Below are 18,600 nucleotides of genomic sequence, written 5' to 3'. Positions count from 1 at the left end.
GTCTTCATAATGTTTTTCGTGGCGAAGCGATTTTTTATCATCTCATTTAGTCGCTTTCTCGGAAAGATCGAAACAAGAGTGTTTTTTTTGTCGATGATGAAGAGAGAAAGGTCTATCCACGAGCCCATTTTCTTTCCTCCTTAGCCTTCCGACGTCAATAAGCCCTAAGATGTCGTCCTTCAGACGTCAAAGCGGATTCGTGGGAATACTTTTAACACGCCTCGCCACCGGACCAAATCGATGAGCGGGTGGGATAAAACGGTCGCCTGTGGTGATCAACTAGGTGCACGGTGCTCATTGAATCCCACGAAAGGGTGGAAGGAAAAAAATCCTTTTTGAGGGTTGAGCAAGTCTTGGGAGAGAGCTTTTTCGGCTCGCTTGTTTGCTAGTTGTCGCGTGCGGAAGCCATTTTGCTAAGAATACATGTGTGCCACTGGTTAAAAATACTTTTGGAAGAAGGTACTTGTTGACTCACTGTATGCGAGATAGCTGTAATGAATATTGAAATTATTTTAGCAATAGGAATCTTTTATAGATATCTACCTAAGCTTGTTCGTAAATCACTTGTTTGCTGAGTTGTTGCTCAAAAGTAAAGGAGTGAATTGATGTAGCTAATGATTGTTAAGAAATTCAGCTACTATTGATTCGGTATTTATTTAATAAAAATGAATGGTATAAAATATGGTGGTATAATTTTAATCTAAATAAATACGTCTAAGGGACGAATAAAAAAACTGGAAAATAGAAAATATAGTACTGCTACCATATCTTCACAATTTTTGCGCAAACAGACACTGGAAGTACAGGCAATAATGCTGTCGCATAACCAAATTTCAACACGTATGCAGGAGCTCAGGATTGAGATTCCATCTTCCTTTTATTAGTGGGAATGGGTCTTCATTTGGTCCTCGGGGCGGCCACGATGGCCCTCCTAAGGCGTTGATTAAACCCTTCGGCGACGGAGATTGGCCGCGTCTCCCGCGGGTCCATCCCAGCCTCATCTCCTCAACCGCAACCGTGACCGGAGCTCCCCAGGACATAGATATCTCCTCCGCCAAACTCCGGACCTGGGACCACCTCCCACCCCCTTTCACTTCCTCCCACTTATCTCGCATCCCCCTGAGAATATAGGCCACCCCCACATCACGCCACGCCTGACACTTCGGTATCGACCGGAAAACATTTCCACATCTCCGGTATTGCTCGCCCGCCTCCCGTCTTCCCTCCTCGGGGGCAGGGAGAGAGACGTCTGGGGGCGGTGTGGAGGAGGCGGACGTCCATCTCTTCCACTTCTTCCTTTTTCCTCCCCCTTGGTTACTCCTCGGCTGCTGCAGCCCCCGTGGTCTCTCCCAACCCTCAGTGCGCTCGAGTGTGTCAATGAAACGACCACCGGAACCTCTTCTTTCCCCCTAAAAATCTCCTCTTATTTTATTCCCGTGGTCTCCTCTCCCCTCCCCATGGGCCGCCCCCATCTCCATTCTGTCTCCTCCGCACACTCGCCGGCGATGTCTTATTCCACTTCGCTGGAGACTCTCCTTTTCTTACGAAGCGTCAAGAAGGAGGATTCCCTGATGCAATACCCCTGCAGGAGTAGTGTCCATTATTCCCCGTTTCCTTTGGCCCTCATATTATCCAGAATCATACACATCGTGTTGTAATCGTAATTTTGTTTGAGCGTTTGCTTTTCATAGGTAAACGGATGGTGTCCTAACACCCCCTGCCACACGCCTTTTTAGGTGGCTTGTGGGGTAGTATTTAGATGTAGGTATATGTAGATTTATTCCTAAACTTGGATATGTTTATACACTCTCCGACTGTCACGTTCCACTTTTCTGGAAACTCCTTTTCTTACAAAGCGTCAAGGAGGAGGATTCCCTGGTGTGATACCCCTACAGGAGTAGTGTCCTTTATTCCCAGTTTCTTTTTAACTCTGATATTATACAGATGTACCAATATAAATAGTATTGATATCCTTGGAATGCGAGGCATTTCATTTCTTACGATCCCTTAGCGGTTTCCTAATTCGCCTTATAAAGAATGAGATATAGTGGTAATTACGCACAATGTTGTTGATCGCGAACTGGCATCTGCGCATGGGATTCATCATCATCTGGAAGAAGTGCGCAATAAATATACTTTCTTCTGATGGTGCCAAGGCGTTGAAATGCGTAAGTTGATTTATTATTTTAGGGCTAATTTTATCGGGCAACAAGTGATCCGAATAATCTTCAATAATCAGGACTGTCATTGATCTGGAATCGCATCTGACGAAAAACACCTGCAATATACAATCATTTTTCACTAAACGGCTATTTAATATCTTCACATAATGAAAGGGCCAAGAGCATTACGAATAATTTAACTTACCTCCTATCATTATTCAACTGTTTTACTAAAGTAAATTACGTCCTTTACAATTTTTAGCAAATTTTCTTTATTTTTAAAGTATCAACTGGTCCTTTTTTGGTTGAGTTAAAAGAACTCGGACCGAAGTATACTGATGCCCGGTAACAATTGGTCCGAATTATCGACGCCCTCCTGCATTGAGCAATGAGAACTATCGCTACTCTCTTACACCTCTCCATCACATTTTCCGCCCTTCCCTCCAGTTGTCCATACTCGACCACTTTGGCTCCCAGGGCCTCCCTCCTTCGTCTTCTCCTCGGCTGGGCTTGTTCCGTCTCGCCACCTCGCGCGCCGATTCTGCGATCATCTGAATTTCATATCTGCCGCTTGGACGAATCCCACAGCCTACCCCTCCTCCTATCCTTCATCCATTCCTTGCACACTTGACCACGTGGGAAGTTACGACGAAGCAACTATCCCATCGGATACGTGTCTTGAGCCCAGGCCGGAATTCATCCCTCCGTTGAAGATGAGAACTTAAATTTGTTCAAGAAGTTCAAGTTTCAATTCTTACCTTTACCTCCGCTTTTATTTCGTTTACATTGAAATTGCTCGATTCACTGGATTTAAATGTCATCCACTTGCTTACGGTCAAATGATCGTAAAATAAATGGATATCAGGCTTTCGTTTTCTCAGGGTATCTCAGTTGTTTTGGAAATATGCATGAGCCTACTCCATTCCCGAATCCATATCATGTCAAGTAACTGAATGGGGTCAGTCACTGAAAGCGATGTTTATCTATTAATTCAAACCTAATATACGGAATAGTTTTTCTGATATTAAATCCAAAATATGGTAAAGGGTGACTTTTTGTCATGAAACATGAATAGGCTAGCGAGTATATTTAATTCATCGTGCACATTTATGCGTGATGAATGTGAAGCATTGCTTAATGCAGGGTTGATTTTTAAATGTTATGCAGTTGAAATCGTCAACACTATTTAAAATAACGTGATGAAATATATTTTAAAAATTCTTTTTGGCCTGTAGAGTATGGCCATGGTGAAGAAAGGACTTTCTCATAGTGTATGCGTTTTATGCAGCCACGACTCCCCCGTAAAATAAAATGATACCATGATCCTATTGATCGTATGGATTTATTCAGCAGGTAGAGTGTTTTTTCTCTCATAAAGTCTGGACTACCTAAAAATATGGACGAAATATGGGAGCGTAATATGGTTTTCAATGACAAGGAAGAGCAGTATTTCACGCGCATTACTTGCCTTGCAATATCGATATGCAATTCAGCGCTTCACCCTGGTAACTCCTCATTTCGCCATAAAAACGCATTAACCCCATTGACATCATCCCTATCACCTATTTCTCCTCTTACTTTGCAATTTACTAGGCTGAAATACTCACAAATCCACCCCTATCTTTGTGTCCTGTGAATATATTTTTCTTTTCATTCATCGCATGTCGGATCACGTTCTACCTTCATTAATAAGAAAATTTATAACCCCACCAGTTCTCTCTGGCGGCTACTTGAGGCACCTAGTCACCTTTTTTTTCATGCACTTCAATGAATTGGGCAATGTTTCACCCCACAGACGTCCATCTATTGAAGGTTTAGTCGCACATACGTACCAAAGAAAGTTTTGGTGGTGAGAGAGAAGTGCCAGGTTAGGCTTTTTAACTAACTTTGGACGCGCTATCTGTAGTCGATCTTATTTAGTTTGGGTGATTGATAAGTAAAGATCTTCATCAGAGTGACCGTATCCACTTATCCGGCAATTGATTAGACGTAATAACAACAAGCAAGTTAGAAATGAGGGAGTTGATTTAAGGCGATAAAATCTCGTGATATTAGTAACAATAGCGCAACAGCCAGTTTTGTACCTTTTATGTAATAAGCCTCATTCTAATAATCTGGTAGTTATTTTCTATAAGCGAAACTTCTCATGCAAAATCACTGGGCTTGATAAAAATCAAAAAAGTATTTACTGTTGAAGTGGAATTTATGTGCATGTGGAAATTATTTCCCTAGATATTTTATAATTGCTGTCTCAAATAATAAATTTATTTTTCGATAGTGTATAAAATGGGCTCATCAGTCCAAAGAAAATTATCCACGTTTCGGTAGCTAACCACTATATTCATCCAAATTACTCTTCAAATTGAATCGTGCTTATGATTGAGACCGAGTTGGAATTTTTAAGAATGTAGCTCATGCGTAGTATTTTCCGGTCTAGTAGTGGAGCGAACGCAGTGGGAGTATCTGGATTCGCTCCGTGTGACAATGTGATTGGACCGCGTCCATGCGCAGCGTCCAGCGAGGTCTTTCGCTGGGTCCCTTCCCTTCTTCCTTCCGACCAAATCCCCTTCATCTTTTTTACGATTCAAATACAGGATTACGCGGACTCGTAGCGCATGGCTATGTCTCGTTTTTGGCCATCAATGGATTCCAAAGGCTTTGTCCCCGCTATGATTAACTCCCTCGCTGTGACAGTGCACTTTCATGGGACGAAATATATTGCCGCATAGAGTGCTTCTCAGGAGAGGAGAAAAAAATTGCCTTGATGTGATTTCTGTGTTTCTTCCTTATTCAGCCGTAGACAATGGAGCCGCGGAATGGGAAGTACATTTTATGGGTTCTTGTGTTATACTATAGAGTCCGCAGTCTTTTATCGCCAGCCTTCAACTTACGAAGTCATAAATATATCGGTGTATAAAACAAAACCTTATTAATATTAGGTGAAGTTGCATTCATAAATAATGATAACATTTTCGACCATTTTCATGCTAATATGCATTGGAGATTAATTTTCATCAATTTCAATATATATCACTCCTTCACTTTCTTGCGGTTCACTAATTCATTGCAAAAAATATTTGTGTGATCCATTTCTTAGTAACTTCCTCAGGCATTTGCATGATATTAACAATTGACGGGAATGAGAAGCTAAGGGGTACATGTGATTTTTTTCTCAAAAGAGTTAGATAAAGTTAATTGTTGGAAGAAATGCACAAAAACTTGGTTACCAAGGGACACAAGTGAGTGTCTGTTCTGTGCTGACATCGAGTGAAAATTAAAATGTACTACGAAGCATCTAATTGATCTCGTTTTTTTTCTGTAGCTAATTCCTGAACCTAACTCTGTGTAAAAAAAGAAATAACATACCTCTTGGCTTCTCACCCACTCAATTATGTTAAGACGAAAATTCCAAATTCATCGTTTCCTTTATTTTTCATAGTAATTTAAAATACTCGAAATCTCACGAGAGAAAAAGTTAGTTCTGCTTAGGTGACGGTTCCCCCTTCTGCCTTTGGAGGGACTAGAAGTAGGGATAAGCTCCAATCGCTTATCTCTTTAAGAACCTGAATATTTGACCCGCGGTCAACTCGTATGCCTTCTCAACGCCATCAAGTCTTGCTCCCCGCGAGGGAATGGATTGTTTATCGCTTCGAGGCGGGCAAGGAAAGCGATTTAGTCAAACCCGTCCTTACTCCCGTCTTAACTCGTGCTCGACACTTGGCCTAAACGTTCCAATCCTCCACTCCCTGTTTGTTTATCTCACGTCGCACAGGAGATTAATGCAACCCCGTTTGACTCACCCCCTTCCCAAAGGAGGACGCTTCCTTCCTCTCCACCCCCTCCCTTATAAACATCATCCCCTTCCTAACGGGAGACGCGGCACGCTGTGATAGTTCCGCCGGTGGCCGTCAGGTACCGCCACGCGGCGGCCGCTCACGCCGGCGTTTGGGAGGCGGTCTGTGGAAACTGGTCCGCGTCCTTTCTTGTTGGGAGGGGGGAAGAGTAGGGGAAGTTGGAAGGGGATGTGTGAGTTTATAAGGGGGAAGGGAGTGGGGGGAATCTTGGTGGTAGGGGAAAGTGGGCGGGGCTTATAGGCGGATCAGCCACGCCCTCCGCGGAGGCGGGAGTTTCGGGAACTAAGAAAGTCGTACGTAGTGGGGATGGGAAAAGGAATGGTAGGAAGACGCTACGTTATGTCTTCTTCGTTTCGCGAAAGCTCGTAAAGGAATCGAACGCCTTTATTTCCGATATCGCCGCTTCGGTTATGGCTTCGTAAGGCTGTCTCCCTCTCCTCGGGATCGGTGCTAACGAGTTTAAAATTCTCTCCCCGAAAGCGGAGGGTTGTGATGGCCGTTTGAAATGAGCCGTAAAACATCGAAATTGCCTCCACGTCCGCACTCACTAAAACATACACGGCCTTTGACACTTCATGAGTCATTTCTGTTCTGATTCCGGCGCGTTGTTTCTTTCACCACTAGCGCCCCAAGAGATAAATCAAAAGAAGATGTTTCGCACGTGAATCGACTCCAGTTCCATGACTGTGGTGTTGGTAACCATTCAGTGTTTGCGATTCGTTGGGGTATTTTTCCTGCCTTGTTGGACCTGCTTCATTCATATGTCTTCCCTTTATTTTACCTACCGAAGTGACCTATTATTTTATTAATTTCGTAGGGATAACAATTTAGTAATCTCGAATTGTAAATGGCTAGTTTGTGAAAATAATAAAATGCTTCTTAAGAAATGAGATACTCTGCTGTCTACTTTATCATGAATTGGCGATGCACTTCATACCTAAAAAAACACACAAAGAAGTCGTTGGTAATATATTTTCTCTCAAACTTAACGCAAAAATATCAACGTTTTTTTCTGTTTTCTCATACGAACGTTTCTTCAAATACTTATTGATATACCAGTTTAACTTCAAAATGCACGAATAATGAGAGCATTTTCTGAGGAGAGGAAGAGCGCTGAATTTGTTTTGTGATCGTCTGAATCTGATGGATGGATTGAAATCACGAAAACTCCTTGTAAAATTTCACACTAATATTATGTTTAACGGACTTCATGTTCAGCAAATTTGCGCCATCATCACAGCTAAAATTAATTTATTTCGGAAAATAAAAAGAAATTAATTCAGGTTGGAAGTTTACATGTTGGCTTTTATTACGAATGCCAAGTATTTTGACAATTTATCAGCATATGTACTTAATATTTGTGTTTTAATGGATGATATATAACCGCAGAGGCAGAATGTAGCAACTAATGAATGGTCCTTGGTGGGTACAAATATTTAGGGTGCCTTTTAACCTGGTTTTATTGTTCATTTTTGATGTAGTACAATTCCGTATACGTCTCAGAGGAGTCATATAATATCCACCGGGTTTAGCAATGTGAAACGCGGGCGGAGGAAGTGAAGATTGCCGCACGGGCCCTGGCCTCCTATTCAAGCCGACATTCGCGGCGCGGCTAATGGTCTCTCGGCTACGCTAACGAGTTGAGCGGAGAATGCAAGGAAGGAGGGAGGAAAAGAGGGAAAGAATTGGAGATTTGAGGAACGAAGACCCCCCTCTCACCCGTTTTACGAAGCCATTAAAAAAAATAATCACGGAAAGAGATACGAATGCGTTATTTTTCCTTCCCCCCCCCCTCCCACCTTCTTCCCCCATCAGTAACGTGGATTTTTTTCTAATTTCCTCTCCCCCCATCTCCAAAACTTCTCTTTTCACACGGCCCTGACTCCGTAATACCTCTCTTTCCCTCCCAGCAAGACCTATCTTTCGTAGCCACCCCTTGTGCCAAGTCACATCCATCGCCCCCACCATCAGAGTCAGACACCAGACTTGAATATTTAGAGATGCTCGAAATTATCGATTTTGCAATTAATGCTCCCGACCGTTGATAACTGTGTAGCAGTTTTTTTTTCTCGGAGTATTCGAGGCGTTATGGGATGGATTGGGTTTTGTCGTGCTTGCAGAGAAAAAAACTAGGGTGGGTACAGTGTGAAGAACGTAGGTTTGGGGAGTTGGAAGAAAAAATACTTCTAACAGAGTGCTGGGAATAGGTTGGTGTGATTTGGTTGGGACTAGGATTTAAAAAAAAGGCAGAGTGTTTGTGGATAGCATCAGAAAAATCGGGAAGGCTAAGGGTACTGCGTGATCGCCAGGGTTAAAAATAATTGAGGAAGCCTGTGGTGGTTTTTTAAGTCTAGTTTAGTTTAAACGGGACTGTCTATCTCTGTGGAAATCGTCTCAGCATATTTTCAATATCACTTGGATTTTATACTGGGAGCGTTTTTTGATTCTTAAGGAAACATAAGTTTGTTCTCTTTTCGCGAGTAATTACTCTTTTTTCATATTGATATTGATGAAATCTGTGGGATGAGGAGTATCTAATTACACTTATTATATTATTGACTCTTTGATTGGGTAGTTTCTGGTCCAAAAAAGAACTATATGACCAAATAGCATTTAGTATTTGTACATTATGCTCACCACGAAATATTATTTAACTTCACTGAGATTCAGGGCAGTTTACTTGGAGAATATAAGAGAGGACCACATAGATTCTTGCAATACATCACGTGAGGACGCCATCTGGATAGCTGGCGAAGCTCTTGTAAATCTTTTTCAATATACGCGGACGAAGCCGGAAAATGTTGACTTGCGAGAATTAAAAATCTTTCGTTCCTATTTTCGAAAATGAAGCATCGTACCCATAAATAAAGTGGTGCATCAGTTGCCAGTTGAGGAAGGTTTGTAGTAGTCTCAAAAGTTTTGGCTTCTTCCAATTCTCCCCTCTGTTCCTCCCTGTCCCCTAAATTGCTTCGCTCGTGTACACGGAGTGGGTGACGCGTGGCTGGTTCCGGAGAGCAAGTGCAGAGAACATCAGCTGGCGCAATCGTGTTGCGCCTTCGGTGATCATTAATCTTATTTTGGCATTTTCCCTTCGTCTCCCTTGGATCCCTAGCATGGCAACTCTTTATCACTTGTTCCCGCTATCCTTCCGCGCGTGACAGAAATACCGAAGAAAAAAAGGAACGCGGTGCGCAACTCAAGTTAGTCACGCGCGAGTCTTTAAGCTAGTAGACACGCATGAATTTGGTGTTTGTTGAAATTTTGGTGTAGAATCAGGGGCGTACCCAGGATCATCACTAATGAGGGGCAAGCCATGGTCTAGTGGAGGGTAAGCCATGGTCTAGGGGAGGCAAGCCAAGTTGGGACATTTTAGCATCGAAAAGGTGAATGAAACCAGCATTTTAAGAAAATTATAACAGCGGTTTATTAATTAATGAGATTATTTCCTTGAAAAAACTAGTTTTATTTTAGTAACTTATCTTATACTAATACGTATCATTTTTCGTGGGTTTGAAGAAAATTTGTTGAATACTTTCGTTTTAATTCAACACTGATTTTGCTTAAAGACTTTTGCGTCTTTTGCTTCTAGGGGTTGTGGGGGGCAGCTGCCTCCCCCTACCCCTCGCTGGGTATGCCCATGTGTAGAATCACCTCATTTTCTATTTGACGTTATAAAGGGGACGCATTGGTGCTCAGTTTGCCATCATCTAATGCGTATTTTATCTTGACGTGGGACGATGTTAAAAAATTCTCTGGAAATGTGCTTTCTTAGCCTACTAAAATGGTATTGCTGCAGAAACTTGATTCTTGAAAATTTTCACTGAAAATCCGTAAAACTTAATTTGTAGCTAAAATAATTTTAAAGAAAACGTACGAGATCACGATGTATATTTTTTATCCTGGTTGGGTGTTGCTTTTGATATTTATTGGTGACAGTTTTACTCTGTAAAATTTGAGCCACTCAATACCAGTCTAGATTTAGTCTTATAAATTCCTCGTTGCGAATATGAATGACGACAGGCATCCGACACTAAACTAACTACTTCTATTGGGCTAAGGAGTCAGCGTAAGTGAGGCCTCTCTTCCATACCGGTACAATGCCAAATTTTCGCCAGCTCAGGAGGGACTTATCAAGTTTATCAAAATGGATATTTAGTCTTCCGCGTGGAATGGGCATTAGTTCTTTTAGTCTTAGTCTATTATTCCTCAATATTTCAAATGTTTTGCTAATAATGCATGAACTGCGCTTCTAATGCCGTTACTCAAAGCCAAATTCACTCTTAGGTTGATACTCGATGCGCTTGAATCGCATAAACAGAATGTTAGCTGCAATTAATTTTAGCCATATTATGCAATATATATGTGTCCTCAAATGACAATGGCGATCTCGAATATTTCCCGTTTATTGCCTAATGGTCTCTTCCCTGGTGTTGTATACCTATTATCTCTTTGAATGTACTTTAATATATCGTCATATTATTTGAACATTCATTTCAAATGAACATATTGCAATTTATTAATAATCCATTGTTTTTAATATGGAGAGAGCAAACTAGTAATTATTTCAGTCTGATTTCAAGAAAATATAAGGAAAATTCAATAATTAATTTAATTTATAATTTCCCTGCTCTCAGAATTTTGTATTTTCAACCAAGTGACGTATTCATGTTCCAAGTAAATAAGTTTTTTGTCATTTTGTGTGCATGTAGTTAATTTGATAACAGACACTGATAATGTCTCATGCCGGAGTGTGTGTTTTGTATTATCTTTGTCTTTATGTCACTCAACCCTTGTTCCTTCTTTTTTTAAACTCCTATCTCCACTTCAACCCTGTCCCATGCTACCACGTTCCCATTTTCTAGGTTCATCAACGCAAGGCGGAGAATCGTGCAGCCCCTCATAGACCAATCTAACCGAGCGGGCGCGAGCGGTAAGTTAGCGGGACGATATCTATCCTTCATCCTCCTCTTCCATATCTGCCTCACATACCTTTTTCCACCTCGACAGCAAAAAAATATCCTTCCTTCCTGCCCGTCACTTATCATACCTGCCCATCCCTCTCATTATTACAAAATAAATGGGAGCAACATCCAACTCCTTCCAACTCATCCTGAAACCTTATCAAAATCCCGAAAAAATAATTTTGAATCATGTCACTCGCGAGCCAGCAAAAGCAGCAAATTTTTTTTAAACGTTAACATTTCCTTTAATTTTCACGACTCCGGGCAAATATACTTCGCAAGGATTACACAGTATTCTGACATTATCACGGAAAACATACACTAGAGTATCCTTGCCAAAACCTCCCAGCTTTTGTCCGTTATATGCTTCGGTCTTTTCTCTGCTTCCCCTTGTACCCGCAATCCTTTTTGTTAGTTCCTTCATTATTTTCCCTTCTGATCCAGTGGATCGTCTTTGAATATCATGATTAGGGATGATTGTTCATGTTAAAATGCATTATTTTACGTTTTTCCCAACATAATTGGTGGATTTGTGCAATTCGTTCCTTTAAATATTGCTCTAGTCACTTATTTAGATTATACTTTGCTAAATTTGTATGAAAGAAAAGAATGGATCAACTAGAAAATTCCTACTATTTGATATTAAATAATTGCTAAAATAACTTCTTCAACCAAAATATTTAAAGCCTAATATGGGGTAGATTTTTCTCTAATTATGAAGATAAAAGTTTGATTGACAATCTGATCGGGAGATAACTTTTTTATTTGAATATCCATCTACATTGAAAATTATTTCACTTAAACCTTTTAGATATTATGTAAATTTTGCATTCAATACTTCCATTTTTGGGTCATATTGCGGATTTGGCCTTCGCGTGAAAAGTTCTGCACCTCCCATTACACATAGTTGCCACACTATTGTAATTTTTTGAGTATAATTGAACGAGTTAAAAATTCCTTGAGATAAGTCTCTTTTCTCCCTTTGTATTTCTTGCCCTCAAATTTCTTTCCTGCTGCTCTGTTATCGCTAAGGACTGCTGCCTAATCCTCTTTCCTCCGCTTTTACTGCTTGCATACGCTTTCAAAACCTCTCAGCCTCTCCTTGACCTCAACCCAAATCTCCTAACCATATCAGTCTCGCGCCCTCGCTGAACTTCAATGAGAATGATACAGGTCTTCTCTCACTTCTATCAGGGGCTAGGAACGATGTCCGCCGAGCCGTTGATGACCAACCTTAAAGGAATATTTTATGTTTTTAGTTTGAAGTGTATATTTTTTGTAGTTAACTTTCCCTACTGTCTTTCTCTCTGTGGTCAACCCATAATCCTGTATTGGCGAACTCGATAAATATTTATTTTCCTAAATATAACCAACTCATTTCAAAATATTGTTTTGTAGCTATATTATTTTGTTTTTTAACCTTCGAACTTTGTTTGCAAAGATAAATTTAGAAATTACCTCAAACGTTTAATTATGAGGTATTTTCTTCAGTTTTAACCGAATTGGCTAAAAAAACCTCAAAATTTCGTAATACCATCTTTATCGTTGAATAAAAATGAGGTACAAAATTAATTTCAGGTTATTTAAAATATTTCAAAGGATACCTCCGCTGTTATCAATTCGTAGTGATTGTATATAGCCAAAATCTTGGTTGTCGTCTGTATATTAATGCGTGTGGTGTAACTATTTTCTATTGATTGAATTCATCAGTCTCTTCCATATTTTTTTTAAATATTTAAGTTAAAAATTTATCGGGTTTGCCATCTCTTTAAGTCCTACCCTTTTTCCTTTTTGAAAAAAATTGTTTCTTTCTGCCCTCCCTACTTTAAGAAGCCATACCCTGCTCTTGTCTATCATATCTTCTTTTCTCTTCTCTTCCGTAAAGGTTCATCAACGCTCGACGCCGAATCGTGCAGCCAATGATAGACCAATCAAATCGTGCGGGTAAGTCCGCTTTGGAATGGTACTAAGGAGAGCGACCTGGATATACCCAGTAACACCCTAATGTCTCCTTGCACCTGATAATCTACCCATGTCCTTTTCACCTCTGTCTAACAAATATAACACCTATATCTACGATTTCATGCTAGCCATGAACGCACGCATTACATACAAAATACACATTGTACCCAAAACGGCATGGTTTTTTGGATTGCAAGGTTAGGTTATTTCGGTGAGTGGAAATCCATGGTCCCCTCTTAGCGGGAAACTTAAAAGAAGTGGGAGTAACTCAGAAGCGGATATGTGGATTTATCGGAAATAAGATTTTATTTCCGATATTTTTTACCTGTTTTATTTGTGCCCAGTTTTCAGATGAATTTTATGTAAATTCGTCTCTTTTGGCTTTCGAATCACTTACTGAGTACATCATAGCATGGAGTGAAATGACTTTTGTACTTTGTATAACCGCATTTCGAGCCTCTAGGGGTAGAATGATTAACGGAATCTGTAAATTTGAGAATTTTCAATAAATAAATTAATTTTTGAAACAAACCATTCATGTGTAGTTAGAATGTTCATTCTTTGGAATTGCAATTATTTTCGTTCATGCTGAATATAATTATAATTCAGATGCCTTTATAAAGCTAAGTATTTTAAAATGCGCATGGGGACTTCATTGCATACCTGTAAAAAATATATAGACTTAAACTGAGTACTTAAGTCACACGTGCAACAGCCATTTGTGAAGAATAGCCCCTAAAGACAGACTTGAAAAAGAATATTCAATGCGGTTAGGACTGGGCTTATTACAGACATTTCACATGCACTTATACCCTTAAATGGAAGATTTCTTGGGCGATGATATTTTTTTCGCCAAACCCGTACTAGATATGGCATTTTATTTCCGCACAGCAGGCCTGCATTGTTTTTATGCAACTTATATATTGTGTGTATTAAACCGATGGCAAATGAAAGAACAGACAAAAATAATATACTTATATAAAATTCCGGAGCTGCTAAACGAAGTGACCCAGGTTCAAATCCTTGGTGAAACCAACGTTTATACAATCTTTAGAGCGAAGAGGCCCTTTTACACTAAATTTGTTATTCACACCCCTTAGGCATGATCCGGTATGAGCTTTACCCTCACCTATCCAAGCCAACCTTCGGGTCGAATGACCGAGTTAGTTCCAACAATATCCAATCACTTCTTCCAAGGCGTGTGTAAAATTTCTCACTGAGGGGATCTTTCCATCTGAAGAGCTGGAAGAAAAGGGATGCATGGGATAATATCCCATTGGGATATATGTCTTCCTCTTCCTTTCCGTCTCAGATTTTTCTACGCCGCCTGTAGGGGACCCGGAGTTTTAAAGTTCACCTGATACCAATTATTCTCGATCTTATCTGGCCGCGCCGCCCTATTAGCGGGCGAAGTAAGTGGGTAAGGGCTGATAGCGGTCCCTCGGGGAGATCTCAAAAACGACCCCCTCAGTCCCACCCCTGTCCCGCTCGCGTCTTCTTTCCCGCCTTGGCGAAGACTCGCACCTTTCCCGTCATAGGCGCGGGAGGCCTATCCGGAAAAAAACGAGGTCGTAACGGGAGAGTTTGGGGGGGTATAGAGGGGTGAATTCCCCCCACCCAATTTTCCATCTCCCGTACACGCTCACCCCCACCCTCAGATTGCTACTTTTTTGCACCCCCCCCGCCCTTTCCCTCGAAATTCGCATCCAAGTGCACATTTGGGTCTCGCCTTTATGGGACTGCAAGGTTTTCCCGTGTGTGTCGGGGTGCGTGGTGGGAAATGCCCTCGGAGTTTTTCGTTACGGCGATGGGAGCGGGATGATGCCTTCGGAATGCTGATGCGTTGGCCCGGTGGTGTCGTGTCGGTGGGGTGGCGGAAAAAGGCGCGGTGGTGTTGGTGGGGATTCCATCCCCTCTGCTTATTTTTTCCCCACTCTCCGCTGTCGTGGTGGTGGTGGTGAAGGACTTTTATTTTCACTTCCATCCTCGTTCTCTGCCATTGCGTCGTCAAAAGGAGCCAACACTACTCTTCCCCCATTCAACCTCTCTCATCTTACGTAACCCTCCGCCTCGCTTTTTCCCTCCAGGGCTTTTTACTGCCTTGCCACCTCTTCCTCGCAGTCCCTGCCATGCGCCTCACACTCCCCCTTAGCTGTCCCTTTCCCTCCCCACACACTAACGTCCCGGAAAAAAAGGAGGGACTTCGCATAAAATGGAACTGTTGCTCCTCTCTCGCTTCCCACGAGAAGAGTAGGAAAGAGAGTTGTAAGGGCGTCTCTCACTCATTGCCATTCTCCCAATGACCCCTTCTTATTTCTTTGAAAGAGTGGATAAAATAAAAACTTGGAAGGAAAGGCACGATTTTTTTTAGCTTTTGTCCATCCCGAAAAAATATCTTTTTCTATCAAAATTCTTGATTTTTTCGCAAATTTGGCAAAAATGTACAAGAATGATGCTGGCCTGATGTTGCCATAGGTTCGGGTTTATCCACCTACTGATCATGGGCGTACCCAGCGGGGGACAGGAGGGGGCAACTGCCCCCCCCCCCTAGAAGCAAAGTTAAATTGAATTCAAGACAAAATTTTTGAACTTTATGTCCAAGGAAAGTTATATTAGTACATAACATGTAATTAAAGAAAATATTTTTCCCAAATAACAACTGCAAAACCTAATAAAGCACTGTTATAATTTTCTTGAAATGTTGGTTTCATAACCCTTTCTATAATACAACTAGAACGACCTCGGCTTGTCCCCTCCAGTTTTGATACTTGGTACACCCGTGCTACTGACGCCTTTTTCTTTTTTTAAGCCAATACATTGTGAAATAATTAGGGAGAGAAAGACGGTTTTGGGCTTTCCAACCCGGAAAGGTAATTTTTCTGCTAAATATTCTTGATTTTCTTCCGCAAATTTGACTAAAAATGTACATTATTGATTGTGGTTCATTGTATTCATAGGCTGGGCTATAGTTCAGGCAAGTTAGGAGGGAGCAATGTGACCAAATGGGAGGTGGGCGCTAACAGAGGTGTTCATGATTTCTTTATGCTGTATCATTGTTTAGCGAATCAACTTAAAGGCAAATTTTTTGTCATGTTCTATGAAAACTCCATTCTTTCCGAGTCGAAGTGGGGTGCAGCATCGAAAAAGGAACTCTTCTCAGTTTAAGGATTTTCTCTCTTAAGAAAAAATTAATCTCACTACTATCATTACTGTTAGGTAACAGGGCTAGTCTTTGAGATCTATTCCGCTGATTCTTATGAAGTATAGGTTAAAAACGTAATTTTTGTGGGGACAAAAGTAATTGATCGTCAAGTCAATGAGGTAGTCATTTAGGGCAGGGATTCGATAATCATTGCATAAAAATATTTCTTTTGTTACAGTTCTACCCCTTAAAAATAGCATTCTGTCTTTTTGGGTTTATATTGGGCCTTAATTGGCTGCCAATGTATTTATTGGTCACAATTAGTTATAGGTTTGCTCATTGTAATGACACAAAATTACGACTTAAAAATCCTGTATTTGAAGTTGAAGGAAAACAAGTGGATAACTTTCCTATAAAAAAATGACTCAAAGCCGGAGATGCATGGTAAAGTAGAAACTACATTACAAATACCAATTTATTTGATTGAAAACTGATCATGTCAGCTTTTATGCGGAATAAATCTTTATTGAAGTTTTGCGAATCGGCGAGTTATCTCGTCGGAATTTTTTCCAAATGACATTTCTTCCCCTCTTAAGCCATCAGTGCCATTTAAGATGTCTGGAGAAGTAGAAATTACATTAAATACATCAATGTATTTCATTGGATACTGATTATGTCAGATTTTACGATGAATAAATCTTCATTGAATTTACTTTTGCGAGTTATCTCGTCAGAAATTTTGCAAATGGCATTTCTTCCCCTCTGACGCTATCAATGTCTACCTCCAAGACTCACGGTTAGGAAATTCTTCACCATCGCTTTTTTTATATTTTTAATCCTCTGCAACTTTTTCGGTCCCAATACCGTGGTGGCTACAGCGCCGGGTCGCACATTCACTACGGTCGCGTCGTCGTTCGTCCTGCAGGGACTGGGACGGGACGTAGACGTCTGCAGATGTAGGAGTCGTCGGAAAGAGGGGTGGGCCGTTTTGGTTTTTAGGTGGGCGGGAGGTGGGGGAGGAGACGCTATATATATTGGCGGAGGGGATGGGGGAGCCCAGAAGGATAAGAGGCTAGCGTCCACCCGGGGCCAGCCGTAATAAATTTTCCTCCGTGGTATCTTTTGAGTACGGCCGGACCCTGAACACTCTGCTTCGAGGACCCCACCCTTCTCCCCCACCCCCAACCACCCTCACCCCCTCTGGTTACCATAGCAACGGCCAATATCTCGCCACCAAACCCTATGTCCTGATTGTGCTCGGAAGGGCTACGCCAAGTTCGGCCTTCTATATATCCCCACGCCACCCGCGTCCCCTTCTTCATTCCCGCTGCTTTCTACGTGCCCCCCCCCCCCGCCCCCACCGCCTCCAATCCCGCACAAACTGGACTCGAGATACCCCACGGCCGTCCATTTCCTCTCTGGGAATCTTGCTTTCGATATCCTCGCTGGACCTCTTCAACCCCTTGCCGTCCGGCCCCTTCCCTCCCCTCTGCTAATTCCCCTTACCTTCCGGCCCTTCATGCATGTATATATCTCCCTCTGGTTTTGCTACGTGAAGTTGGACAAAGTCTAGCTGGTCACATCGTTTTTTCCTTTCCTTGGTAAGTCCTGCAGAGATCGTCACGCGCGATGGGATTTTTTCGGCCATGTGATTATTTTTGGTTGTAATTGCGAGCAAGTGAACATGAGAAGATTTTCATTTTCCTTGTCGCAGCCTCCAACTAGTGTTCTCCACAGAAGTGCTGTTGGATTGATTTCTTTAGCTTGTAACTTATTTCTGAATTGAGTACGAGACGAAAATTAATTTGAAGAAATTTAGCAAAACTAACTTAGGCATGGAAAATTATGATCATAAAAAAAGTATTTCTATTCTGAAAGATAAACTGCAGAAAAAGAATAAAGTGTTGGAACTGAGGCTGCTGTTTCAATTTTTTATCTACTCCTGATAGCCTAAAGCGATAGGAAGTGCATTCTCTTCTCTATACTTTGCTGGCAATAGGAAACCCCATAAATGATCCTTAGGCAAAGAGAGACCTACTCCAACATTTGTCTTTCCTCTTTTAACCCGCGATTTCTAGATATTTTCATTGCCTTGATGCACTGCCAGCTACTTTCATAGCTTGTAAACGTACTGAGAATTCTTCCAAAATTATAATTAGAATAAGTCTTTCATCATCATCATCACTGGTCAACAATCTTAGGATTGGTTTGACGCAGCTCTCCACTCAGTTCTCCTATCAGCTAATCTTTTCACACCTACGTATTTCTTCTCTTTCACATCTCTCTTTACTTGTTCCATATATTTTGTTCGAGGTCTTCCTTTTCCGTTCTTGCCTTCCACTTGTCCCTCGACGATTGTCTTCATCAGGCCATCATGTCTCAAGATGTGGCCTATAAGGTTGTTCCGTCTTCTTATTAAGGTTTTCATGAGGCATCTCTTCTCTCTTACCCTTCTTAGCACTTCCTCGTTACTAACTCGGTCGATCCATTTGATTTTCATCATTCTTCTGTAGCACCAC

The 18,600-nt window shown here is 41.3% G+C and overlaps 1 protein-coding gene across 3 annotated transcripts in view; it reads left to right on the top strand.

Annotated features, from left to right (window-relative positions):
- The window catches only part of LOC124168540 (homeobox protein homothorax), an 822,993-nt gene that overhangs the window by 786,685 nt on the left and 17,708 nt on the right, over nt 1-18,600 (top strand). For all 3 annotated transcript variants that reach the window (XM_046546881.1, XM_046546882.1, XM_046546880.1), the window contains one exon: nt 12,863-12,921. In XM_046546881.1, the coding sequence (XP_046402837.1) occupies nt 12,863-12,921 (59 nt within the window). The remainder of the gene's footprint in view (nt 1-12,862; nt 12,922-18,600) is intronic.

The sequence above is a fragment of the Ischnura elegans genome, chromosome 11, assembly GCF_921293095.1.
Source record: "Ischnura elegans chromosome 11, ioIscEleg1.1, whole genome shotgun sequence".
NCBI classification, from domain to species: Eukaryota; Metazoa; Arthropoda; class Insecta; order Odonata; family Coenagrionidae; genus Ischnura; species Ischnura elegans.
Note: the sequence above shows the minus strand (reverse complement) of the source record. Positions and strands in the feature narration are given on the sequence as shown.